The following is a 27,010-nucleotide window of genomic DNA, read 5'->3' on the forward strand; positions in this document are numbered from 1 at the left end:
ATCTATGTGGGCACGCTATATTGACGACATTTTACTTACATAATTTCTTCTGCCACGGGCCAAGGTACCATTCAATTCGGCCTAAGACGACACTTTAAATGGATCCGGCTGCACAGCTGGCCCCAGCAAGGATTTCTGCAGTGGAGCTCAGCACAGCACATCTTTACGCGTGACCAACACCTAAGACACTCACAAAAAAAAAAAAAAAAAAAAACCTGGAGGTACTCCCAGTAGTGGAAGGGGTTATATAGGGAGCAGACTTCCTTTCTTAGGGTGTGCCAGTGTCCATCACCTGAAGGTGGCCTATAACCCACATAGTAATTACTATGGCTCTGTGTCCCCTGATGTACAATTAAGAAAAAGACCATATTTGTATGACTATTCAGAGATATTACTTTCAGCAAACCTATACACAGGCAAAGAAGCTCATATATTAGACTTGTTACAGCTGATTTGTGAAAGCAAGATTTATTTATTTATAACACAATGTAGTTCTCTACTTTTGCAAGCGGTTTTTTGTACTCCTTCTGCTATCATCTTGTGTACTTTTCTCCTATTGTATTCTTGAAAGGATGAAATTCCCTAACACAGTTGGGCAGTAGGAAAGAGGCACAAAGATAAGCTTAGCATCCCAGCCAGCAGAGTATCTGGTCTTGGGGTAGACAGCTGTAAGAGCATTCTCCATACACTCTGTTACCAGGTGAAGATTCTTACTGGTCTTCAAAAGGCCTTTAGCCATTGCCTCGCGATCTGTGTGAACAGTACATTTTTAATTATTTGAAAATTCATTATGAATTATATCCTTAATAAGAAATTCTACATTATCCTATACACTGACGTAAAGGGTGGAACCTAGAAAGATTGCAGAAGGTGGGGTCATGTGGGACAAGATGGGGTTGCTTTAGTAAAACTGGAGAGTGCAAAATCCAGTGCAGCTGTGCATAGTAGCCAATCAGCTTCTAACTACACCTTGTTCAATTAATCTTTGACAAAAATACTGGAAGCTAATTGGTTTCTATGCAGAGCTGCACCAGATTTTGCACTCTCCAGTTTTAGTAAATCATCCCCGCCGTGTTGAAAATTGTCAGTGTGCAAACCCCTGCTGCAGCCTTGATAATAAATATCCAGAAAAATAAGGATTCGTAGGAATATACTTCATACTCTAAATGTGATACCATAAACTGGCTGGCTGAGTACAGGACACAGAGCAATGGGATTCCATCTTGTAATAGTCAGATTTCTTTGACAAAAGGGGCTCCTTCTGTTTCGTCATTTAAATACTACGTTCATCTTTTACATAAACTGGCCCATTCAAAGAAGGGGCCTTGGGAGTTTAAAATACACTGGGCCATTTTTATAATTATTGTTGACGACCAGTGAGGTACTGATACGTTGCTGGATTTAAAGTCCTTATACCGGGATGATGTCTACAGCTGCAGGCGTGATCCCGGTATTTTAAAAAAATGGTAAAAACCACCAACTCGCGCAGGTGGAAAAACCTTTAAATAAATGTGAAATTCATATGAAATGTATATATAGGAGCAGCACCTTATATAAATAAGTGAAAAGAGAATAATTAACAAGTTAATTAGAAACTGTGCAAGTGCAAATTTAATAGCTTACACAAAAACTTAGAAAATTACTGTGATATTGGTAACAACCATAAATAACTTTCAACTAAGAGTCCAATCAAGAAAACACTAGAGTGTTTTGGTAGTAAAAAACCAAACAATAAAAAAAACAAAAAATAAAAAATAAAAATCAAAAAACAGGTAGTGTTCAAAAATAACTATTGGATAAATCTTCCTAGTGTTCTGCAATCATAAAGGGAGTAATCATCCACCACCATCACCAGCCACACAGTCTACTGACCAGATTGTGGCGACTCCCATTACAGGAGTCAAAAGTGCTTAATGGACATGCCAGAAAGATTCCTACGATCACGGCTTGGTCCAGGTGCTGTAAATCAGGAACGCTGTGACTACATGGGTGGATTTTGGTTGAGCCCTCAGAACGGGATTGGTCATTGAAGACCATTAGAACCATAAATTGGGAGAAATATACACAGGACGTTTTTACAACCTCTCCTGTTACTATCTGTCATTTAACTTGACAGATAGTAACCCATGTTTAAAACGCCCGTTTTGCCGCATTAACATGCCGTGTTTACAAAAAAACATTTTTCCAAAAATAGCCAATAATGAAAAACGCCTGTAAACAAAAATCAGCTACACACGATTTACCACGTTTAGAAGCATTTGGCGCTTGAAAGGACTCTAAACTCAGCGTCTGAACTCATTTTTATGCTTTCCAAAAAGCCTGCAAACTCAACGGACTAAAAACGACATTAAAACTAACCTGTGTACATGTACACATAAAGATAACATTGGATGAGTTCAGGGGCAGCTGAAAAAGCAGCCAACTGCCTCTGAAAGTCCATTTACCAGCAGCAGTGTACATGAGGCTTAAGAATTAACTTAATTTAGGCCAGGTGGAATGGTGGCATTAAGCCTCTCAATCTGCTGTAGTAGTATTCTGTTGCAGTCACTCTCCCTGATATCAGGGGGCACCACCTCCAAGGCCAAAAATTTAACAACTTTGGGGTTAAATGTATGATAAAGGCCTATATGTTGGCCAATAGTAGTAAGTTTGCCATAGATTGAATGGTATACATGGTCTCTGACTCTCTGTCTGAATTCCCCAATAGTCTTGCCAACACAAAACGCCCTACAATCTCAGAGCACGAGGTATACAACTCCAGTGGGGAGGCTGAGGTGTGGGGAGTAAAGATTTTTCCAAAGGTAGTGCCTGTGAGGATCCAGGGGCACCAGCGGCAATGCCCACATGAGGAAGTGCCCCTGGATCTCAGAGGACAGTTGATGTCAGAACGATAATGACTGCTAGTTAAACGATCTCTGTGCAAGACTAGTTCAGGGGTGCTCAAGCTGCGGATTTAAAATGTGTTGATCTGTTAAGAGGTGCCCATGCTTGGAAAGAATATCCCTAAGTTGGCCATGATGTGCCGAAAATTTAGTGATAATCTTGACAGTTTTGGTGCAGTTTGTACGTGGAGGGGGATAAAGCAAGGATGTTCTGGTACGAATCAGTGCCTTGTTAAAGGCCTCCCAGGTTGGTCCGAGAGTAACCCCTCAGAAGTAATTGTTCCCGCAGGGCAGCCATCCAAATGTAGAAGTCATAAATACTGCTCATATGGGATACTGCGCATGACAGGCTTGGGGTGAGCACTGGAAGTGTGCATCAGGGTGTTGCCTGGTGATGGCTTCTGATAGAGATCTGTGCCCAATGTTCCATCTGGGTTCTTGACGATTAGCAGATCCAAAAATGGGATCTGTGTATCAAAGGTAACTGTAAAGCATAGATTCATAGAGTTAACATTCAAAAGCTGAATAAATTGGCTTAGCTGGGCCGATGAGCCAGTTCAAACCACAAATAAATCATCTATGAATCTAAACCGTCTACAGACTGTAAAAAAGTTGAATATTGATAGTTGGAAAAGACATTTCTCTCCCAGGCTCCAAGGAATAAATTTGCGTAGCCACGCCTGTAAAAAAAAGTGTTGATCTTCAAAAATTAAGAAATTCTGTGTAAGTATAAATGCTAGTAGCTGTAGAACAAACTCATTTAGAGGCCAGGACATGCGTTCCTGTTCCATCAGGAATGATCTGGCCATCGAGACTCCCTCGTGGGGGATGCTCGGGTATAAAAACTTGACATTGATAGCCATGAGAAGGGAGTCCTGAGGGACCTGGATCCTCTCAATGTGTCTCAGAAGATCCAATGTATCGTGGATGTATGATGCTAGGCTCAAATACATGTGGCATCAAGAAGTTATCCACATATTTGCTAGCATTATCCGTTAAAGACCCAATGCCAAAGACAATGGGCCTCCCTGGAGGCCAGGAGAGTTTTTTGTGAGTCTTAGGCAACGTGTAGAAAGTGGGGGTACACGGGTATTTGGGAATCAGATAGTTGAGAGTATCTTTATCTATTAGGCCCTGCCAAAACACCCCTCTGAATTCATTGATGAATCCCATAAATTTTGATGAAGGAAATGGGTTTATACCATGTGGAGTTATTTAAAACCTCATACACTATGGTCTGATATTGGACGTTTGACATGAAACAATGTTTGCCACCCTTTTCTTATTTCTTTTTTCCTTTTTCTTCTTTCCTTTCGCTTATCCACTTTACCCATCCCCTCATTTCACTCACTTCCCCCACCCCTTTCCCTCTCTTCCCCCCCCCCCCCTCCCTTTTCCCTCTACCTTTATTCCCCCTCCCCGCTCCCTTGTTCCTTCTCCTCCCCCCTTTCTACCCCCCCCCTTTTCCCCCCTGACGCCAGCCCATTGACTTGTTAATCTCCCACAGTCGCCGCGGGAGACCCTACGGGTGACGCCCTGTGCGGTGAGCACACCAGGACTTGGGTAAGCAGCTTAACACCCCCCATTTCTCTCCCCCCGTGTAACATATATATTGCTGAACTGTATAACATTTTTTATATATGATCGATTGTATTGTCATTGATCTTGTGTCCATTCAATCACAGATGTTTTTCCCGATGAAGCGGCTTAGCCCACGAAACTAGTTGAAACTGTTAATGACCAAGTCACCTATGTTTTTAATTTACTACTGACTTTCCTTGTCATGTATTATATATCAATACATTTTTCTAAATTTTAAATGATTGTCTATATACTCCATTGTATGTCTTTTTGTATTGTACCAAGATAGTCCACTTGCTTCCCTCTTTTTCCTTGGTTAGTCCTGGCTGGGAACCAGGCTCCCAAACCACTCATTTCATTAAACCTTGGATGATGGTACAACCTTCATTTTAATACACATACCTATTGTACCGCTCCAAGAGGCCACCCTTATTTCTTCCAATGTTAGGTATCTATTTACTCAGAGTAACATCGTTCACATTTTTTTATCTTGGGATAAATATTGCATTTTCTTTTTCTTAATTACGCAAGGCTGGGTTTACATCTAAGCTCGCAGCAGGGGTCTGGTCCATCCCTGTTCTCTGTTTCAGGGATGAATCAGGGCTGAATTTTTGCCTGAATTTGGCCCTATAATGGAGCCAAAGAGGCACAGGACCTCTTTGCAATCCTCTCCACAGCTGCCCGGAGATGCATGAACCGACTCCATAGAGAGACAGTCACTATCTTCTGTCATGCGAACTGGATGCAGGGAAACCTGCATCCAATTCGCACTAGTGTGAACCCAGACCAGCCTAAAGTGCATCTTTTCCAGAAAAATTTAGTTTGAAAAACTTCTGTGACATAAAAAGTTGCAACAATTGTCATTTTATTCCATAGGGTCTCTGCTAAAAAAAAAAAAAAAAAAAAAATAATATATATATATATATATATATATATATATATATATATATAAATAAATGTTCGGGGGTTACAATAATTTTCTAGCAAAAAATACTGGTTTAAACGTGGAAACAAGAAGTGCCAGAAAAATCCTGGTCTTCAAGTGGTTAAAGGGGAACTCTTATTCAGGTTTCGCTTAAGCTTTTTACATATTGTGTTATATATTTTGCCTTGTATTCCGTTTGGCCTGTGGCATCAGGGTTTAGAGGGAGCTGTTTGACAAAAAGTATTTTTCCCCCTTATACCTAGGGTCATAGGTTCTCCTAGGGTCTGTTGGTCATTACTGCCTATTTTATTGTTATTGTAATTTCATTGTATATTCTATGTAGTTCTGTTTAATGCTAAAGTTATCAACTTGAGGAATGTATTTATTTATTTCTTTGGTTGACTAACACATCTAGTAAAATACCCATTTGCCATTTCTATTGTCTTTTACAAGTGTATTCTCTCTTTGAATTATGTCAGAACTCAGAGCCCAGGGTGTCAGAAGGCTTGCAAGGTCAGGGCAACTTTTAGGGACAGTCGGTCCAAAATGTGTCAGAAAAGGCCTGGTCTTAAAATAGTTAACGCACATACCGAACCAAGCCTTTTTTGTCACCCATGAATCCTTGTTGAAATACTCTTAGGCCCCTTCCACACGGACGATCTGTTCAGGTCCGCCCGTCCGTTTTTTAGGCCGACCTGAACAGACACTCCATAGAGGTCTGTGGAGGGACAGATGTCAGCGGTGACATGTCCGCTGACATCCGACCCACTCTGATCCGAAAAAGTGTGATGGAGGAAAAAAAATAGGATTTTTTGTACTCGCCATAAAATCCTTTTCTCTGTAGTTCACTGACTGACACAGTTCCTTTCTTAGCCCATCGGGTTGTTACGCCACCTTCAGGAGAGGACTAGGCAGAAAATTTTAACAAGTACAACAAAACCAGAAATTTCTAGTTCCGCCCAAGTGGCGGTCCCTTAGGTAACAATCCCCCAGCCTGCCTCCAGCAGCCTCAGTACGTCAACAAGCAGTACAACGTAAAAAATAGGAGGGGAGGGTGCTGTGTCAGTCGGTGAACAACAGAAAAGGATTTTACAGTGAGTACAAAAAAAATCCTATTTTCTCTTATATTCACCAACTGACAGCTCCTTTCTTAGACCATCAGGACGTCCCCAAGCAGTGCCAAAACGAGGGGTGGGAAACAGCATAAAACTTCACCCACAAAAAATAGAGTGTGGGAACATCATAGAACTTGAGTGCTCCTCAATCTGGGAGTCACTACCTTATGCGCCACCTCAAAAACTTGCGGTAACAAATGCACAAGTATATTTACTCAAAAGTAACAGTTTTTTGCCAAAAAATAAATAAAAAATGTAAGTGCAATTGCAAATTACACGGCCGCCTGCAAAACTTTGCGGCCAAAACAGGCATCGGCTGATGCACCATCTACCTTGTAGAATTTTGTAAAGGTGTGAACAGACGACCAAGTCACTGCTTTACACACTTGAGCAACAGACGCTTGATGTCGGAAGGCCCAAAACTTTCCAATTGCCCTGGTGGAGTGGGCCGTGACTGGAAAGGGGGGCACCTGCCCCTTCAAGGCGTAGGTCTGTACTACAATCTGTCTGATCCACCTGGAAATGGTGGCTGATGAGACTGCCATGCCTTTTTTTCGGACCAGCCACCGAAACAAACAAGGAGTCTGACTTCCGAAAGGGAGCCGTAGCTCACAAATACACCCTCAGAGCCCAGACCACGTCCAGGGAATGGAGGGCCACCTCTTTAGGATGTGTCAGTTTAGGACACAGAGATGGTAATACAATGTCTTCATTGATGTGGAACGCCGAAACCACCTTCGGCAGAAAAGAAGGTTGCGGATGCAACACCACCTTATCCTTGTGGATAACCAGATAGGGCAACTTGCAACACAAGGCCGCCAGTTCCGAAACCCTCCTGGCTGATGTAATAGCCACTAGAAAGACCACTTTCTGGGAAAGAGTCAACAGAGGGATCTCTGATATTTTCAAATAGTGGTTTCTGAAGCGCCGATAACACTAGGTTCAGATCCCACGGGGGCAACGGTGGACGCACCGGAGGAACTACATGTCAGAGCCCTTGAACAAAAGTGCTCACTAGAGAGTGAGACGCCAGGGGTCACTGAAAAAAAGACAGCCAAAGCTGATATTTGTCCTTTAATGGTGCTTAAAGCCAATTTCTGGTCTACGCCTTGCTGTAAGAACAGCAGGATCCTGGATATGGAATAGGAGCGCGGACGCCATTCTTTCTCCTCACACATGGAGATGTAGGCCTTCCAGGTACGATGATATATCTTCCGAGAAGAAGATTTCCATGCTCTCAACATAGTTGGAATCACCAAACCCGAAAGGCCCCGGTTCCTCAACACCTGGCTCTCAATAGCCAAACCGTTAAAGTCAGCGATGGTAAAGCAGGATGGAGAATCGGACCTTGAGACGGCAGGTACTCTCATAAACGGCAGTCGCAAGGGGGCATCCACCACCAGGCGCACTTGATCTGTGTACCAGGGACGCTGAGGCCAATATGGGGCAATCAGTATTACTGGAATCCCCTCGGCCTCCGCACTGTGGAGCGGAAGTGGTAACAGTTTTAGCGGAGGAAAGGCATAGATCAGCTGGTACTAACCCCACGGAGTTACCCGCGCGTCTGCTCAAGGATCTCTTGTCCTGGACACGAATCTCGGCACCTTTCGATTGAGACAGGAGGCCAGAAGATCCACGTCTGGAGTGCCCCATCACAGGCACAGTAGCCTGAACACCTCCGGATTCAACGCCCATTCTCCTGGGTCCAGCATCTGGCGACTTAGGTAGTCCGCCTGCCAGTTCTCCACTCCCGGGATGTAAATGGGCAATAGGGCTGGTACATGTCGCTGTCCGAAAAGATGTGAGTGACCTCCCGTGCGGCGGCCGAGCTTCTTGTTCCTCCTTGATGATTGACATATGCCACCGCCATGGCGTTGTCTGACTGGTTCCTGATCGGACGCCCTTGAAGTCTTATCGACCATGTGGAGGGACATAGCCTGATCGCTCGCAGCTCGAGCACATTGATCTGCAACTTGGATTCATCCTCCGACCAGAGGCCCTGGGTCGACTGACTCCCATTGCTCCACCCCAGCCAGATAGGCTGGCATCTGTTGTGATCACTGTCCAATTCAGAGATCGGTCCGGGAAGTCGTTCCTAAGTGCCAGGAATCTCCAGAGCAGGGAGTCCCTGACTGACTGGCTCACCTGAATCTGCCGATCCAGGGATAATGAAAATTTGTCCCATTTTGTCAAGATCTCCTTCTTCAAGACTCTGGTGTGAAACTTGGCATATGGTACTGCCTCAAGAGGAGGCCACCATGAGTCCCAGGACTCGCAGGCAGAAGCGTAGCGATGACCACCTGCGGTTCATCAGCAGCTTTACTGCGGCTCTGATGCCACGTAAACACGATTGGACTATCCGGCAGACCAGAGTCCGCCCGACCATCCGCCCGTGTGTGGGCTCCGACGGAATTTTTCTTTCCAAAAGTCTGGCGGACTTAGAAAGAAGTTTTGCTCGGATAAGGGTCTGCTATAGACTTTGGGGGGGACCCCCACGCCATTTTCGGCATAGGAGTTCCCCTTTAAATCCCTACCAGGTGACGGGGCCAGCGAGGTGTCAATCTCGCCGGTGGAGGCGGCGCCATTCACTTCCTTCGCTAGTCCCGTCTACCTGGAGCCAGGTTCAAAATGAACAGACTTTTCTCCATGTGTGGGCAAGTCCGTTCATTTCAAAAGTCCGGCGGACTCCCGCCATAGTCCGGCGGTTTGTCCGCCGGACCTAGTACGCCAAAAAGTCTGGTTGTGTGTGGGCAGGTTTGCTTGTTCAGAAAGTCCAGCGGACCTCCGCTGTAAAGTCCGGCGGTTTGTCCGCAGGAGTAAGTCTGCCGGATACTGGGGGGTCATGACCGGGAGGAGCCGACCATTTTTTGAGAAGGCTCTTCTCAAAGGGGTAATGCACCGCCATGTATTTGTGGACCGAAAAAGGTCCATTGCAGTCTACCCCATTCCTTGTATATGAACTTATCAAAATAAGTCAGATACGGAAACACCTTGGGTGTACGGGCCGGCTTACGGGACCCAAAAGGGACCGCTACTTCAGCAGAGGGATCTGCTGTATGCTGAATTTTCAGGGTATCACGCTCAGCTGTGATAAGTGCTCCAACAAGCGCTTTATTGTGCATGGACCCGGACGGGGACTGATCCTCGCTGTCCGATGGTCAGCGTCATCTGAAACGAGAGAGCAGGGGTCACCAGTCTCAGCAGGGCCAGAGTATGCGTCAGAACTCTCCCAGGAGGGCGGGGTGGGGAGCGCTTCTTACCACCTTTACTCCCGCGCACTGCCTCCATCTTGGCAACGAACGTGTTAAGGACCGCCGACAAAGCGTCCAGGGGCACTGCACTGTCTGCAGCCGAACCGGTTGCAATTGCCTGGATTTTCGCGGGAAGAAACACCAGTTTCTGAAGCCATGCTGACCCTACCCTGTCTGCCACCTGTTGGGGACTTAGGACAGTGATGGTCCCACCCTCCTAACTGCTGCAGGCTGAAGGGGCACCCCCGCAGGACTCACCACCCTGACGAGTTCTGCACCATCCAGCTAGGTGTGCCTGTGTCCTGTGTCAGTGCCCAGATGCCTGTGAGAAAAAATAAATTAAAAAAAATGCGCTGTGCTGAGCCCCAGAGGACAATGCTGAGCATGAAAAGCGTGTTCAGGCTTCAACAAAATGGCCGCCGAGTGTCCAGTACAAAGGACATAATCACAGGGAAAATGGCCACCGAACTACAGCAAAAAGGAGTCCGACCATGGTCACACCAAAAATGGCCGCCGAGCACTTTATGCAATGAGGGACAGTGAAAACAGGCAGAGGAAATGGCGGCAGACAGCGCTACAGCAATCAGCAGACACAGACCTCCAGACACCCAGGGGAGAGACCTACAGACAACAGACATCCAGGGCACAGCTAACCAGCGCAACCTCCACCCCAGATGAAAGCCCCCCCAGGGGGCCCCTGTCTATGGCGCACACACCGCTCACCAGCCCATGCAGCATCCCCCACAGGGGGAGGAGGGAAGACAGGGAGAGAAGAGAGGGAGGTGAAGGACCCCCAAATTGACCTCCCAGGGAATGCCCAGCTGCTCAGCCCCACCGAGGCAGGGAGAGATGTACTTACCAGTCCTGACGAGCTGGGGAACATTCCATCACAGACCCACTCTCCGATCAGTACCGGGTGGCTGCTGGCCCGGCACACTGTGATGCAGACATCAGTAGCCTGGTCATATGTGTTCCCCGGAGCATTACGCTCACCAGCCACCCCTGGAGCTGGAGGGCATGCTGTGGCCGACCCAGCGTGGAGCTCTGGTCTGCACACACTCGCTGGCCAGGCTGGGGAAACTACAAGGATGAGGGTATCCAGCCTGTCACCCAGCCAGCTGCTGATAGCAGATCACAGGATTTTAATCTTGCGCAAAAGGCAAACTTCTGCAGAAAAAAAATCCATGGACTGATGGGCCCGCAGGGTTCCTAGGTCCTTCTGCTTCACTAGGCAGAAAAAAACTGAGGCTACAGGAGGCAGGCTGGGGGGTTGTTACCTAAGGGACCACCCCTTGGGAGGAACTAGAAAGTTCTGATTTTGTTGTACATGTTAACATGTTCTGCCTAGTCCTCTTCTGAAGGTGGCGTAACAACGCAATGGTCTGTCGGTGAACATAAGAGAAACCTATTTTTCCATCTGTTTGCAGATCGGATCGGGTGACGGACTAAGGTCCGTCTTCATCCGATCCCCCATAGGGGAGAGCGGCGCTCTGACAGGTCGGTCCCCGCAGGCTCCGTACACGGACACGTAAGTGTGAAGGAGCCCTTAATGTTTACATCGATATGGGCTACAACAAAATGACCACTGAGCTTCTCCTTAGTTGTGTTGTAAAAGGGATACTGCCATGTGAAAATCCTGGTGGGGGGGGGGTGTGCGACTGGAAAATGTTGCGTTTGGCCTGGGCTATTGCTTCTGCCCTCCATCCCTTATATTTCTGACTGTTTTTTATTAAATTATTTTTAACTGACAACAGTTTAGCAATACTGGGTCACAATTCATAAACACTCACGTTTTTCAAAGAAAGCCTGCCCATAGGTCTTCCGGATTTCATTTGGTAACTTCTCCCATTTGTTCTTTATATTTTCCAGCAAACGTTTGAATCCGACATTTCAGTTCTGAAGTAGCCTGGCTCTATAATGCTGACCTTCACACCAAATGGGACCATTTCACGTCTAAAAAGTCCAGCATGTTAAATAACGAGAGACCTTCCACTACATTAACAAGAGAGCAACCATCAACAATCTGCAAATACAATTATTTTCAATTTATAGCAATACATACAATGGTTTTATATGGTTTTTGTCAGCTCGAGCACAAGATTAACCGCTAAGACTCGAATTTATGGTAATAATTGCATATTAAAGTTATTCTTTATTCAATCATCTGCAGCTTTGCAATTTTTCAATGCCTTGAAATTTTCTTGAAGTCTCAAAACAACCAGCCCAGAGGGGACTAGGGAGCCTGCTTTTAAATCCACTGCCTGCTTTTCTGCCAGCATGATGATTTCTACCTGTTTGGGGCTGCTATTCCCTGTGACCCTAAAGCTCTGTACACACAGGCATAATGTCGGGGGACATTGCCTGGTTCAAAAAAAACCCGGCCAACATTCTGCTTGGGTGTATGTCGGTCTGTCCGACAGAAGCCGGCCCTTCTGCTGGCTTCTGTCGGACGTTCAAGCTGGAAAACCAGCAGATAACTAACTCTCGATCAGCACTTTCAGCCAATGGCAGAGACTGTCGACTGGAGTGTTCTTGCAGGGGGGCCGTGCGCCTGTCAGAACACAACAGCTCAGTGTGGGAGATCGCTGGACTAACCTTGAATGGTTAGTACAGTGGCTCCGACCGAAGCTGTGAGTTTTTTTTTCGTGCAACCCAGCAAAAAACTGAGTGTACCCCCTCTCTTCTGATTTAGTTGTTGCACTTGTTCTAGGTCAGTGACTTATTTTGAAGCCAGAAATAACCACTTTTAGAAAATGCAAATTACAGTAACTAGCTATGTCAGGTAACAAAAAAAAAAAAAAGTGTAGCACCCTCTACTTCTTAGGTAGGTGCTAGAGTTGAGATTTTGTCAGTGAAGGTAAATTTAGACAGGCGTAGCTGAAAGCTAGGCCTGTTTGTTTTGATCTGTGGCTGGGAGTGGTTTAGAGTAGGCTGGTGACTCACAGCTAGGTTCACCTTTCGGTTACCTCCCTTCTGTTTCTAGAGGCTTCTAGAAAGGAGTGGAAGAAGGGTGAAGCTGTCTGGGGTGTTCTAAGGAGCCCTGACCAATCTCCAACCTGGATTGGCAGGGGGCAGGCCTCCTTAAATACCTAGAGTAAGCCCAGCTTTCCCATGCAAGAACCAGTTTCTGGGCATCCCATGAATTCCTTAACCCCATCCAAATTCTAATCCCGCAATAAAATACAAAAACAAAGCTGATGGACTGTTCATTATCTCGAGAGTGACTGGAAGCGAATGCCAGGCTGGGCAGGGCGACATGGGCTGCAGAATGTAGTAGTTCCACCTACGGGGTACCGCTACAAAAGATTAAGATGAAACCTACATGGAAGAGTGCTTATATGCACCTCTGACAGGCTTTTCAGGATTCAGCACTTCTGGGAGTTTGTGATGGCTGTATCTTCTGCCAAGTACCGTGATTCCATCCTTAAACCCCTGTATCACTACAGCAAAGCTTGCTGCAAGAGACAAGGTATTAAATTCACCTCTCTAGTGATGTGTAAAGAGGGGGTCCTGCGTGGCCCTAAAACTTTGCACTCTTCTGCTGTGATGTCCCAGAAGTTTGCTCGGCCATTCAGGACAGAGCATTGTGACTAGCACATGCGCAGTGCACACCTGGCTGTGAAGCCACAAGCTGTCACAGCCGGGTGCCCACTCTTGCAATGCCGGTGTTCTATCATATTCTGTCCCCCATCGGATAGTGTCTGCTGTGTACTGCGCATGCGCAGTACACACAGATTCCGAAAATGGCAGAGGATGAACAGCGCCTGCGCGGTGAGTCCAGGTTCTATCCCCACCATCCAAGTGGACATAGAGTTGAAATATAAAAGAGCCGAGTGCAGCAAAGCCGAGCCCGAAGCGTGGCGAGTGAAGCGAGCCCGCGAGGGGCCCTCTAATTTTCCTAACCCTATGTCCGCTTGCATGGTGGGGCTACCACTTCCACTCACGGCACAGGCGCCGTTCATCTTCAGAGATTTTCCGGAGCTTCGTCTGCTCTGTACTGCGGGGCGGACACTATAGGATGGCAGGACACTATCTGCCAGAACACTGGCACAGAGGAGAGGCAGGGGAGAGAACCAAGGCTTCTAGCGGCCATATCGCTGTACTGTGGGGCAGGTGAGTGTGTGTATTGGAAGTCAGCAGCTACACTTTTTGAATCTGCTGACTTTTATTAAACTGTGGAACTCCGCTTCATACCCTCAGCTTTTTAAGTACCATCAGAAACTAATTTAAAGAGTATGTATACCCAACATTTCATATTGTGCCTGCTGTAACATGTACTTGTATGAAAATCTCCCGTATCCTGTTTTCTTTGTATTGCTTCCTTTGGGTGAAATCCCTGGTGTTCCAGCCAGTCACTCTGCTTTCTTTTTAAAAACTGACCACACTAGGCAGGAGAACACACCATACTTAGTTCTCTATCTGTGCTAGAAACTCCTCCAATGAGCAGACTTGTCAACAAATAATGTGATCATTTATAAATATATATATATATATATATATATATTTTTATATATCTATACACAAATGTTTTGTCTTTCATTTATAATTTAAAACGGAATGGGTTGTTTCACAATGTAATCATTTATGTAATGGAAATTAGTAAATTCTGTATATAATTGTATTCTATTTTGTATATATTGCACAAAGCCCTCACTGTGTACACGGCACTCATAATATTTTCAGAACATGTTTACATTCTTTCGAGTCCTGATCAGAATTAGCCTGCCTATGTAACGCCCCTTGTTACCATAAACGTACAATTGTAATACTAATTTGATACCTACGTAATGTGTATAAAAACCTTCAAATGCGTCATAATAAAAAGGAGAACAGTTATTTGGAAAGATGCTGAGCGTATCTTTTGTGTCCGTTTCCTACTGCAGTAGTTATTATTGATTTGGAACCACTGATCAATATGAGGATAGGAGTTGCCTATCTATAAAATATCTAAGTCATTTACAATAACTGTAATCACCAAGTATAAGGCCTCTTTATCTTTTATCCCTTGCCTATGTTCCTATTTAAGCTAGTTATATAACCGCTGCCCCAGGCCCTCCTTTCATCAGAGACTAGTGTTGTTTCTCTCTAGCCTACGATGGCAAGACACTGTCCACTGTTAATGCTTACCTATGAAGATCAAAAATTCAGGGAAGCAGTACTGAGAGAGGAGTCAGCAGCATCAAAAGTTGTAAAGTGCAAATGCTGAGGAAACATTTTTAAACACAGTTTACTGGGGAATATTTTATTGCGCTTAGTGTTAAACTGAAAAATCTGAACGTTTAATACTACTTTAAAAGAAGTATAGTCAAAAGTTTTCTTTGGCTGTACCTCTCCTATGGTTTACAGTAGTGCAGTTTGTTCTGCACTCCTATGGCCCGTTTTCGGCCAACAGCGAGCTAAAGCCCATTATTGGCCGAGGTCATAGAACCAGTCCAGGCTCTGAAAAGATCCCAACCATATGGTTAGGATCCACCCAGATGCCTGGAGCAGCTGCTAGCTCAGCCTCTCGGTGATCCGCCGAGAGGCTGAGCCAGCCGGTCCCGCCTCCTCCACAGTCCATGGCTCCAGTGAGCACTAGAGGGCAGAGCAGAGAGACGGTGACTGACAACCAACAGCTCTCTGCAGCCTGAAGACCAAGAGCTGAGTGAACAGCGGTGTTTGATCACTCAGTTCTCAGTCTTAGGCTTAGGCTTGATTCACACCAATGCGTTTTTTTAAGCATTTTGCAGAAATGCAGGGACATTTAACATGGGTTCCCATGGAACAGGTTCACATCAATGCATTTTTGTGCCTCTGCGTTTTTAGAAAGGGTCGGGGACTTTTTTTCCCCCATGCAAAATGCCCGTAATGTAATAGAAGTCAATGGACCCGCATCCAAAACGCAAGTACCGCGTCTTACCGCAATTTTTTATTTTTTTTTACACTGTATATAGCTGGTTGCAAAGCAACCACACACTGTAAAAAAAAATTAAATAAAAAAAAACCAAAAACGCAAAATGCGGTAAAAACGCGGCAAGCACCACAAAAAGCACTGCAGAAATGCTCAAAAGCAACATGCATAGATCTGAATCTAGCCTTAGAGACTAAAGCTGCACCCACCTAGATGGGTATAGTTTTTCTTTTTTAATGAATCCCATACTTCTCTTTTAGGGCTGCCTGGAAAAAAAGAAATCAGCACCATTTAGACATATTTGTATAAATTGTCTAGCTAACTTTTATATGGCCTGATAATTCTCAATCATCATATTGGTCTTTTAACCACTTCAGCTCCGGACCAATAAACACCTTAAGGACCAGAGGTCTTTTTCCAATTTCGCACTGCGCTGCTTTAACTGGTAATTGCGCGGTCATGCAATATTGCACCCAAACGAAATTTGCGTCCTTTTCTTCCCACAAATAGAGCTTTCTTTTGATGGTATTTGATTGCCTCTGCGATTTTTTTTTTTTGCGATATAAATGGAAAAAGAGCGAAAATTTTGAAAAAAAAAGATATTTTCTTCTTTTTGTTATAAGAAAAATCGAATAAACTAAATTTTAGTCATACATTGAGGGCAAAATTTATTCAGCCACATGTCTTTAGTAAAAAAAATGTCAATAAGCGTATATTTTTTGGTTTGCGCAAAAGTTATAGCGTCTACAAACTAGAGTACATTTTCTGGAATTTACACAGCTTTTAATTTATGACTGCCTATCTCATTTCTTGAGGTGCTAAAATGGCAGGGCAGTACAACCCCCCCCAAATGACCCCATTTTGGAAAGTAGACACCCCAAGGAAATTGCTGATGGGTATGTTGAGCCCATTGAATATTATTAATATTATATAATATTTTTTGTCCTAAGGGATTGAATAATGACAAAAAAAAAAAAAAAATGATATATTGCTCACACATGCCATGGTTATATGTGGAATTGCACCCCAAAATATATTCCGCTACTTCTCCTGAGTATGGGGATACCACATGTGTGGGACTTTTTGGGAGTCTAGTCACGCACGGCACCCCGAAAACCAATCACCACCTTCAGGATTTCTAAGGGTGCAAATTTTTGATTTAACTCCTCACTACCTATCACAGTTTCGAAGGCCATAAAATGCCAAAATAGCACAAAACCCCCCAAAATGACCCCATTTTGGAAAGAAGACACCCCAAGCTATTTACTGAGAGGCATGTTGAGTCCATGGAATATTTTATATTTTGCCACAAGTTGCGGGAATATTACAAACTTTTTTTTTTTGCACAAAGTTGTCACTAAATGATATATTGCTCACACATGCTATGGGCATATGTGAAATGACACACCAAAATACATTCTGCTGCTTCTCCTGAGTACGGGGATACCACATGTGTGGGACTTTTTGGGAGCCTAGCCGCGTACGGGACCCCGAAATCCAAGCACCGCCTTCAGGATTTCTAAGGGCATACATTTTTTATTTTACTCCTCACTACCTATCACTACCTATCACAGTTTTGAAGGCCATAAAATGCCAAGATGGCACAAAACCCCCCCAAATGACCCCATTTTGGAAAGTAGACACCCCAGGCTATTTGCTGAGGGCCATGTTGAGACCATTGAATATTTTTTTTTTGTCCCAAGGGATTGAATAATGATAAAAAATAAAAAATAAATTTTTTTTGCACAAAGTTGTCACTAAATGATATTTCCTGGTGCCTCCATGGCAGCATACCTGTGACAAGCTCCGCCTTGGCTCCTCCCTCAGGACTAGTGAATATTATAAAAGAAAAGGTTAGTACAGCCCCCGCAATCCATTCTCCTTTTTTTCCTCATACCTCATGGCAGTGAATCCTGGTCGGCGTCCTTACCTTCTGCATTCGGCAGCGTCCGTCCGGGTTCAAGCCTCTCCCGGACGCAGTTCCTTCTCTTGGGCAGCTAAATGCGCTTATAAGGTTGGAAGTCCCTTCTGTAGGATCTTTTGGGACAAGCAGTTTGTCTCTTAAGTAAGAGCTTTACCTGCAGTATGGGCGTTCAGGCTCCAGTCTATGGCAGCAGAGGTAGCAGCTTTGCTCTGTCCCTGAGGTTTGTTTTTTCCCTCCAGTCTCATCTGTCCTTCCTCTCTCCTGCGCTCTGTTTCCGCGGTCCCCATAGTCCTAGCAGGCCCCCCTTTCCTTTCCCATGTGTGTTTGTCACTCCCAGACTCACTAGGGGCCGCGCGCGGCGAGTCTGTGTCATTTTATAATAGTCTAGCGTTCCCGCCGTCGTCTGCGCATGCGCCGGCGGGTCGTATGTTTCGACGGTCAGTTTTGACGTTCGGCGCGTGCGCGGTAGCGTCTGAAGCTTCGGGGGCCATCTTTTTTGAGGGCGAATGGTTCTTTTTGCCCTCAGAGTGTCAGAGGAGGAGCTTTAGCACGACATCACTTCCCCTCCTCCTATTTATTTCCCCAGCAGCACAAGTGAAATGCCTGTGGTCAACAAGAGAATTACAATCTAGAGTTCCAGGCTATTCCCACCCCTGTTAAGGTAAGGCATGTTTTAATGCATTTGTTTTTGTACATGTGATCATCCGAATATATTGGTATAGCTCTGATGGAATGTCTCTTTTCACTTAAAAAGAATTAATTTATTAATATATTAAATTATTTAAATCGGAGCCTCCAAAAAAAAAAAAAAAAAAAAAAAAAAATATATATAAAAAATGGATTTAAAAAAAAAACAAAAAAAACACAAAAACACAACACACAGTAACGGGGGGTGGGAATCGTCACTTTTGTAGGCAAATTCCCTTCTTTCCCGTGAATCAGCGCACGACTGGTTGACGCCTTTTTCCTCTGACTCTTTCCTAGCCGTTTCCTCTGCTAAGCCGCCTAAATATGAGCCTTTCGCCGCCCGCTCAAGATCCTACTCTACTCCCAAGGTAAGGACCTACGCCCAGGTAAGTTTAAAAAAAAAAAAAAAAAAAAAGAGTGCACTAAGGACGATACTTTTGTATTTCAGTCCTGTACGCCAGAAGACGTCTAAGAAGACCTCAAGGCGATATGGAGATGACGATGATGATTCCTGTCACAGCAGAGACAGGTCACCCAGACATGGGCATTACAGAAGCGGCAGGAAAGCTTCAGCTAAGAAGCGCCGTCATTCGCGCTCTCCGAGACCTAGACCTACCAGATGTCAGGCCTGCGGAGGCTCCCCACTTCCGGACAAACTAATTTGTCGAGACTGCCTTAGAGACTATGCAGCAGACAGAGAGTCTGAGAGCCTACAGGTGGCAGATCTCCTTAAAAAGGCAGTAAAAGACTCCCTTACGGAATTGGTCGCTACAAGGCCGACACAACAACCGGCATCTCCTCCTCAGGAGCTGATGGCTGAGGCCTCCATTCCTGGTCCATCCACCAGTGGAAGTGGTCGTCTGTTCCCTCCCTCCTCCTCTAAGCATCAGGACGAAATGGCCATTTCAGAGGATTCCTCAGATGACACAGATGCCTCTGGCTTTGCCTTTGCCATGGTCCAGCCCTATGTGCAGGCCGTTAAACAAGCAATCGGTTGGGAGGATTCCAACGTGGAGGTCAGGAAGTCCAAATCATACTTCCCCTTCCTTAAGCGCCAGATCTCCTTCTTCCCTCTTATGGAGGAAATCAGGGAGGTGATCAAGGAAGAATGGGGGAGGACAGACAAAAGACTTTCCACCAATCGATTGGGAAAATTATACCCTCTCTCCGAGGCAGATTCCAAAATGCTGGACGGCCCGCCGGTGGTAGATGCCGCAGTGGTAAGGCTGGCCAAGAACGTCACTTTACCCCTAGATGATTCAACCTCCTTCAAGGACCCTCTGGATAGAAGGATGGACCTTGACCTTAAGAAGGCCTATCAGATGGCAGGATATGCCTGTAAACCTGCAATAGCTCTGACATCAGTGTCCAACGCACTACGCGTCTGGACAGATAATATAGAGTCGGCAATCCAACAGGATATCCCTAAAGAAGAGATAATAAGGGCATTGGATGAGCTGAAGCTCTCAGCCGACTTCATTGGAGAAGCCGCCATCGATTCCATTCGCTGCTCCGCAAGGGCAATGCTTCACACAGTAATGGCCAAAAGGGCACTGTGGCTAAAACCATGGGCAGCGGACGTTGCCTCGAAGCAAAATTGGTGCAAGATACCTTTTGACGGTAAAGCCTTGTTCGGGGAAAAACTCGACAAAGCCATCTCTCGGGTCACCGGCGGAAAGTCAGGCCTACTTCCTCAGGACAGGCGATCTAGACGTTTCAGATCCTCTGCACCAAGGTTCCAATATTCCAAAAATAGGGACTACCGACAGTCAAGACAAGGGAAAGGCTTCAGGCACAACTGGAAGAGCACACAGTCGACGTTTCTCAAGTCCAGGAGGCAGAGGCCGGTACCTACCCCACAGGAGCCATCAAAATCTTTTTGACGCCAGGCCAGCCCAAGTGATCCCTGTGGGGGCCAGGTTGAAACAGTTCTCAAAGATTTGGGAACAAAAATGCAGGGATCCCTGGGTAGTTGCAACAGTCAAACACGGTCATTCCTGGTCCTTCCTAAACCAACCCCCCAAGGACTATTTTTCTCCGACAAGGGTGTCAAGATCTCCTCAAAAGGCGGAAGCTCTGAAGCGATTTCTTCTTTCCCTACAGGAACAACGGGCAGTAGTTCCAGTGCCTCCATCCGAGGGATTTTCAGGTTTCTATTCCACCCTGTTTCTAGTCCCCAAAAGAAACGGAGGGTGGAGACCTGTGATAGACCTAAAGAGGCTAAATCGCTACATTTTTCTGGAAAAGTTCAAGATGGAGTCTCTTCAGACGATCATTCGCGTAGTCCAACCAGGGGATTGGATGTTGTCAATAGACCTGCAAGACGCCTACTTACACATACCTATACTCCCTACGTTCCAGAAATACCTGAGATTTGCGGTGGGGCAAGTACATCTCCAATTTCGGAGCCTTCCGTTTGGCCTCTGCACGTCACCCAGAGTCTTTACCAAAACCCTGATTGCCATCATAGCACCTCTGAGAGAATTGGGGCTCCGGGTGTATCACTATCTGGACGACCTTCTACTCCTGGCGAAGAACCCAACCCAGTTATTAGAACACAGGGATATCCTGTTAACAACACTAGTGGATTTCGGTTGGAAGATAAATTACGAGAAAAGTCTTCTCTCTCCGACCCAGGAGATGGTCTATCTGGGAGCCCTGTTCAATACAATGAAAGGATCAGTGTCTCTCCCTCCTCAGAAGGTATCTTCCATTATCCAACAGATGAAGAAGGTGAGCTTGAGATCCTACCTGACAGCCTCAAATTGTTTGAGCCTGATAGGTCGGATGTCATCATGCATCCCTATGGTCCCCTGGGCCCACTGGCATTTGAGACATTTTCAGCTGGAGTTCTTGAGAATGTGGAACAAACGATATCTATCCCAACCCATACACCTGACAACCCGGATGCTCAGGAGTCTACATTGGTGGATGAAGAGACAGTCGCTTCTGAAGTCTCGCCCGCTAGGGCATGTCGACTGGATCATAATTACTACCGATGCCAGCGCAGCTGGTTGGGGAGCACATTCCAACAAGACCTCAGTACAAGGGAGATGGTCCTTCAATGCAGCAGGCGTGGTGTCCAATGTCCTGGAGCTCAGAGCGGCCTATCTTGCACTGCTAGCCCTGGAGTTCGAGATTTCGGGCAAACCAGTTCTCCTCAGGATGGACAACAGGGCCGCGGTATCTTATGTGCACCGTCAAGGGGGAACGCGCAGCAGATCCCTCCTGAACGAGGTGGAGCCCATATTCCTCTGGGCCGAAAGGAATCTGAAGGACCTGAGGGCAGTCTATCTGCCCGGCCATCTCAACTCAAGGGCAGACAGCCTTTCCCGCAGGTTCGCAGACACCAACGAGTGGTCCTTACACCCGGAAATCTTCAACTGGATAATGATCCAGTGGGGGCCCCTCGAGCTAGATCTCTTTGCGACAGCATCCAACACCAAACTTCCAAGGTTTATCTCGAGATTTCCGCACCCCCAGGCGGAGGCAACAGATGCCCTATCAGCCCCGTGGGCATGCGATCGGGCCTACGCTTTTCCCCCACGGCCCCTCATACCGAGGTTCCCGTCAAGACTCGTGAGGGAGACATCGACGGTGATAGCGGTTCTGCCATACTGGCCAAGAAGGCCTTGGTTCCCTACGGCAATGGATCTGAGCACCAGTCCTCCAGTCAAAGTTCCAATAGTACCCCTCCTCCTGTCGCAAGGATGTCACACCCACCCAGATCCCCGCAGGCTGGACCTTCACATCTGGCAACTGAAAGGGAAAGGTTCCAATCCCTAGGGTGCTCCGACAAGGTGATCGCAACCCTGCTCAAGGCAAGAAAACCATCCACAAACAACATATATGATAAAGTATGGAACAACTTCAAGACCTTCATGCTTGATAGAAACTGTGATCCAGGTTCCCCTTCGTCATCTCAAATTCTTGAGTTCCTGCAGGCAGGCCTGGACCTGGGTCTTGCATTGAGTACTTTGAAGGTACAGGTGTCAGCGATCTCAGCAGCAACCAGTAGAAGATGGGCGGAGGACCCATTGTTAATCCAATTTTTTAAGGCCGTCAGGAAGATCAGACCTCCGTCTAAACAATCTTTTCCCACTTGGGACCTTACGGTCATCCTGGAGTCCTTAGCCAATCCACCCTTTGCCCCTTCGGACTCAATATCACTCTGGAACCTAACTTTAAAATTAGCCTTTCTGATAGCCATAACCTCCGGCAGGCGGGTGTCAGAGCTCCAAGCTTTGGGAGCAGATCAGGATCACATTATTTTTTACCCAGATAGAGTGGAACTTAGAACAATACGAGGGTTCATTCCCAAGGTCGCTTCATCCTTGAGCATGTCAGAACCCTGGGCACTCCCAACATTTTCTGAACAGGACTCTGTCACTCTTCATGAATTAGACATCGCCTCCACTCTGAAATGCTATCTCCAAGCCACAGCTCCATTCCGGGCTTCCATCAGACTGTTCATAATTCCCTGGGGAAAACGTAAAGGAAAGGAGGCATCAGCCAGAACGATCGCTTCATGGATCGTCAAACTCATCCACAAGGTGTACAGGACAAAGGGACTAGAGACCCCTTCAGCGGTCAGGGCGCACTCCACAAGAGCGGTCTCTGCCTCTTGGGCGGCAAGAGCGAATGTGTCGATCGAAACTATTTGTCGGGCAGCAACCTGGTCATCCCAACACACATTCCTGAAACATTACAGGGTGGACCCAGGAGCTCTCTCCTCAGTGGAGTTTGGCAGACAGGCAATCACTTCGGCCTTAGCCTCTTCTAAATAATAAATTCTTTAAATAAACCTCTAAGCATTATCCCACCCGTCTCAGCTAGTTATTTGTCACAGGTATGCTGCCATGGAGGCACCAGGAAAACAGAAAATTGTTCCATACTTACCGTAATTTTCTTTTCCTGGTGCCTATCCATGGCAGCATACATTCCCACCCTCGGTATTCTATATTAACGAGAATGCGGGGGCTGTACTAACCTTTTCTTTTATAATATTCACTAGTCCTGAGGGAGGAGCCAAGGCGGAGCTTGTCACAGGTATGCTGCCATGGATAGGCACCAGGAAAAGAAAATTACGGTAAGTATGGAACAATTTTCTGTTATTGCTCACACATGCTATGGGCAGAAGTCAAATTACACCCCAAAATAAATTCTGCTGCTTCTCCCGAGTACGGGGATACCACATGTGGGGGACTTTTTGGGAGCCTAGCCACATACGGGACCCCGAAATCCAAGCACTGCCTTCCGGATTTAAATATAAAATGCTACCAAAAAAACTGTTAGCGATCGCAGGGATCAGGCCTGACTCTGCGATCGCTGCAGTTATGTGTTTAGTGTTTTGTAAGTGACAGCGATCGATCGATACTGCACTTGGGTGGGCTGGGCAGAGGGGCAAAATGCAGGTGCTAGCAGGTATCTGGGCTAATCCCGCTAACAATGCGTTTTTTTGGAACCCTGAACTGCTGGGGACGCTAGTATAGATCTGATCAGATCAGATATTGATCTGTTCAGATTCTATACCACTACGGGAGGTGTATGCTTTGCGCGTGGGTGTTAGCGGTACTGGCACTAACCTAGCGCTGCCTGGGGCGACGCAGACCCTGACCCTAAAACCTAATTGATATCACCCGCCGGGTGATCAGGGGGTTAAACCTTTATTGGGTAATTAATGGTGGGTGCCCTGATGCTATAAAAAGCAAACTAACCAGAGTCACCCGTAACACTTATACGGTGATCAGTGGTGAAAGGGTTAACTAGGGGCAATCAGGGGGTTCAAATTTTTATTAGGTAGTATATGGGGGTCCCTGGCGCTATATAAAAACCTGACGGGGAACCTAAATAGCTAACTGGCTAACCAGCGTCACCAGTGACACTTATACTGTGATCGCTGGTGAAAGGGTTAACTAGGGGAAATCAGGGGGTTAAAACGATTATTGGGTAGTATATCGGGGTACCTAGCGCTATAAAAACCTGGCGGTGAACCTAAAAAAATAACTAGCTACCTAACGACAGTAGCGACACTGATGCAGCGATCAGAAAAATTATCGCTTAGTGACACTGGCAAAAGGGGGTGAAAGGGTTAACTAGGGGCAATCAGGATGTTAAAACCATTATTGGGTAGTATATCGGGGTACCTAGCGATATAAAAACCTGGCGGTGAACCTAAAAAAATAACTAGCTACCTAGCGACAGTAGAGACACTGATGCAGCGATCAGAAAAATGATCGCTTAGTGACACTGGCAAAAGGGGGTGAAAGGGTTAACTAGGGGCAATCAGGATGTTAAAACCATTATTGGGTAGTATATCGGGGTACCTAGCGCTATAAAAACCTGGCGGTGTACCTATGTGTACCTATGTGTCAGTGTAGTGTTTTGGTGCACTTACTTTTAGTCTTCTCCTCGTAGTCCAGTCAAAAAGACCGCCCCGAGGAGAATGACATCACTTCCTCCTTCCTGTGTAAACAATACACAGTGGGAGGAAGTTCGTCATTGGCCAGGAGCGATCGAGAGGGGGTGGCCAGAAACCAACGGCCATCCCCTCATCACGGATCGCTCCCGGAGGGAAACGGACCGCCCTATCCAGCGGGAGGGGGTCCGATCGGACCCCCCACCCGCTGGAAGGCAGGCACGTACATCTACGTGCTTGTGCCTGCCTGTGCCATTCTGATGACGTATAATGGCAATACGGCGGTCCTTAAGTGGTTAAACTACACTATGTATGGCCGCCATGATGGTGTGTATGCATTTATGTTTTGTTGCAGTTACTATACAGTGCATTTTATTTAATGAATGTATCAGTGACATTACTTTGTAGTGTCCAGCAGTGTTCCCGGGAACTTTGCTGGTCACCAACGCTGGTAAACAGCCATTGGCCGGCCGCTGTTTACTACGCGATCGGCTGTGATCCTTTCACAGGCAAACACTACATAATACTCAACATAGAGCGAAAATGAGATGTTACCGGCTCTTCCCTCCTCACGCACCGAATGTGTTGGGCCTTTGTATGTGGCCAAAGAATTGTGGGAAAAAATTACAACATGCTGCTTAATACCTTGGAATCTCTACTTTCTAAAGAGGGGTCATTTGGGGGGTATTTGTACTTTACTGACCTGTTAGTGTCTCAAGAAATGAGATTCACCTGATGTACTGAAGGCCTGATCAGATGTAATACATTTTCAGTGATTGGCACCATAGTTGGTAGACTCTAACTTTCACAAAGACCAAATAAAGCTATGTAGCAGTATAAATTTTGGCCAAAATGTAAGAAGAAAAATTAATAAACTAGCAAAATTTTATAACAGAAACAAAGAAAGGCTTTTTTTTTTAACAAAATGTACGGTCTTTTTTTATTTTTAGCACAAAAAATAAAAACCCCACTAATGATTAATAGGGATGGCCGAACTGTTCGCCCGGCGGTCGGTTAGCGGTGAATTTTGCGTGTTTGCGATTCGCAAACCGGCAGACTATTGCCGCTGTTCGCCCGGTGGACATATGTGTTTACAGTGTGAAAGAACTTTGACCCATGATGACACATCCATCATAGGGTACAGGACAGCCAATTGAGACATTTCAGCACATGGACAATTGGACATACCCCCTACCTTATAAATAGACCTGATCTGGCGGCCATTTTACATTCTGTCTTATATCAGTGCAGGGAGAGGTTGCTGTGTGGAGCAGGGAAAGACTCTAGTGACACAAATCACTAGCTACTAGGTCCACAAAGGTCCTTTTAAGGACTGGTATAGGTGTAGTACAGTATATAGGGTTCAGTGCACTGCTGTGCTGGTGATTGCAGCTGTCTTTTGTCAGTGTAGGGACAGTCAGTTTAATCACTAGCTAGCTATTACCATTAGGTCCACAAAGGTCCTTTTAAGAACTGGTATATGTGTACAATATATAGGGTGCTGGTGCAGGGCTGTGCTGCAGATTACTGCTTGTTTCTGTAGCAGTCTTTTATCAGTGTAGGGACTGAGGGACAGTCTGCAAATCACTAGCTACTAGGTCCACAAAGGTCCTTTTAAAGGACTGGTATAGGTGTACTATTTGGTGTGCAGTATATAGGTGTGTAATACACTTATAAAATACTTGCACATATACAAAGCATAGTATAGTGCATTTCCACTGTGCAGCATTGTGACTGCTGAGCGGTTCTGCAGCGATACTACAAAGAGTGAGAAACGCAATAAAAAAAAAAAAAAGTATTATTATAACTGGTGTGATAGACCAGTGGCCCCCAAAAACGACAGATTGAAGCGGGGTGTTATATACCTTCTTCCACATACATACTGCACTTCTCTAGAGACTTTTGTCACAGGGTCATTTAAAAAAATGAGAGGCAGAGAAAGAGGCAGGCCCTTCCGCAGGGGTGGTAGGGGTAGGGCAGGAGCAACAGACTTGAGCCAAAGTGGCAAATTGCAGAAGATGCGTGCGATTACGTCAAAGGACGCACCAGACTTGGTTGAGTGGCTCACTCAGCCCTACTCTTCTGCACCCTCCTCATCCTCTCGATCTGCACCCTCTTTTTCACTCTCTGCTATGTGCACCCCCAAAGACACTACCCCCACCACCATTTACCTTCCGCTTGAGTCACAGGAATTATTTCCCGATCCATATCAAGACATTTCCGATGCGCAGCCACTCTTGGCATTGGATCAGGAAGAGGAGGTAGCAACAACCGCCACTCAGCAGTCTGATGACAGTACCCACATCAGCCCAAGGAGGTTGGTCCCCGGTATTGCTG

General features: G+C 46.0%; 1 protein-coding gene across 1 annotated transcript in view; it reads right to left on the reverse strand.

The window, feature by feature from the left end:
• Positions 1-553: 553 nt before the first annotated feature.
• Positions 554-27,010, reverse strand: part of LOC143984451 (17-beta-hydroxysteroid dehydrogenase type 6-like) — a 34,217-nt gene continuing 7,760 nt past the window's right edge. The window contains 3 exon segments of the mRNA XM_077484615.1: positions 554-750; positions 11,545-11,634; positions 11,637-11,707. Coding sequence (XP_077340741.1) covers positions 554-750; positions 11,545-11,634; positions 11,637-11,707 — 358 coding nt within the window.

The sequence above is a fragment of the Lithobates pipiens genome, unplaced genomic scaffold, assembly GCF_037356315.1.
Source record: "Lithobates pipiens isolate NorthernLeopardFrog02 unplaced genomic scaffold, aLitPip1_a1.2 Scaffold_16, whole genome shotgun sequence".
Taxonomy (NCBI): Eukaryota; Metazoa; Chordata; class Amphibia; order Anura; family Ranidae; genus Lithobates; species Lithobates pipiens.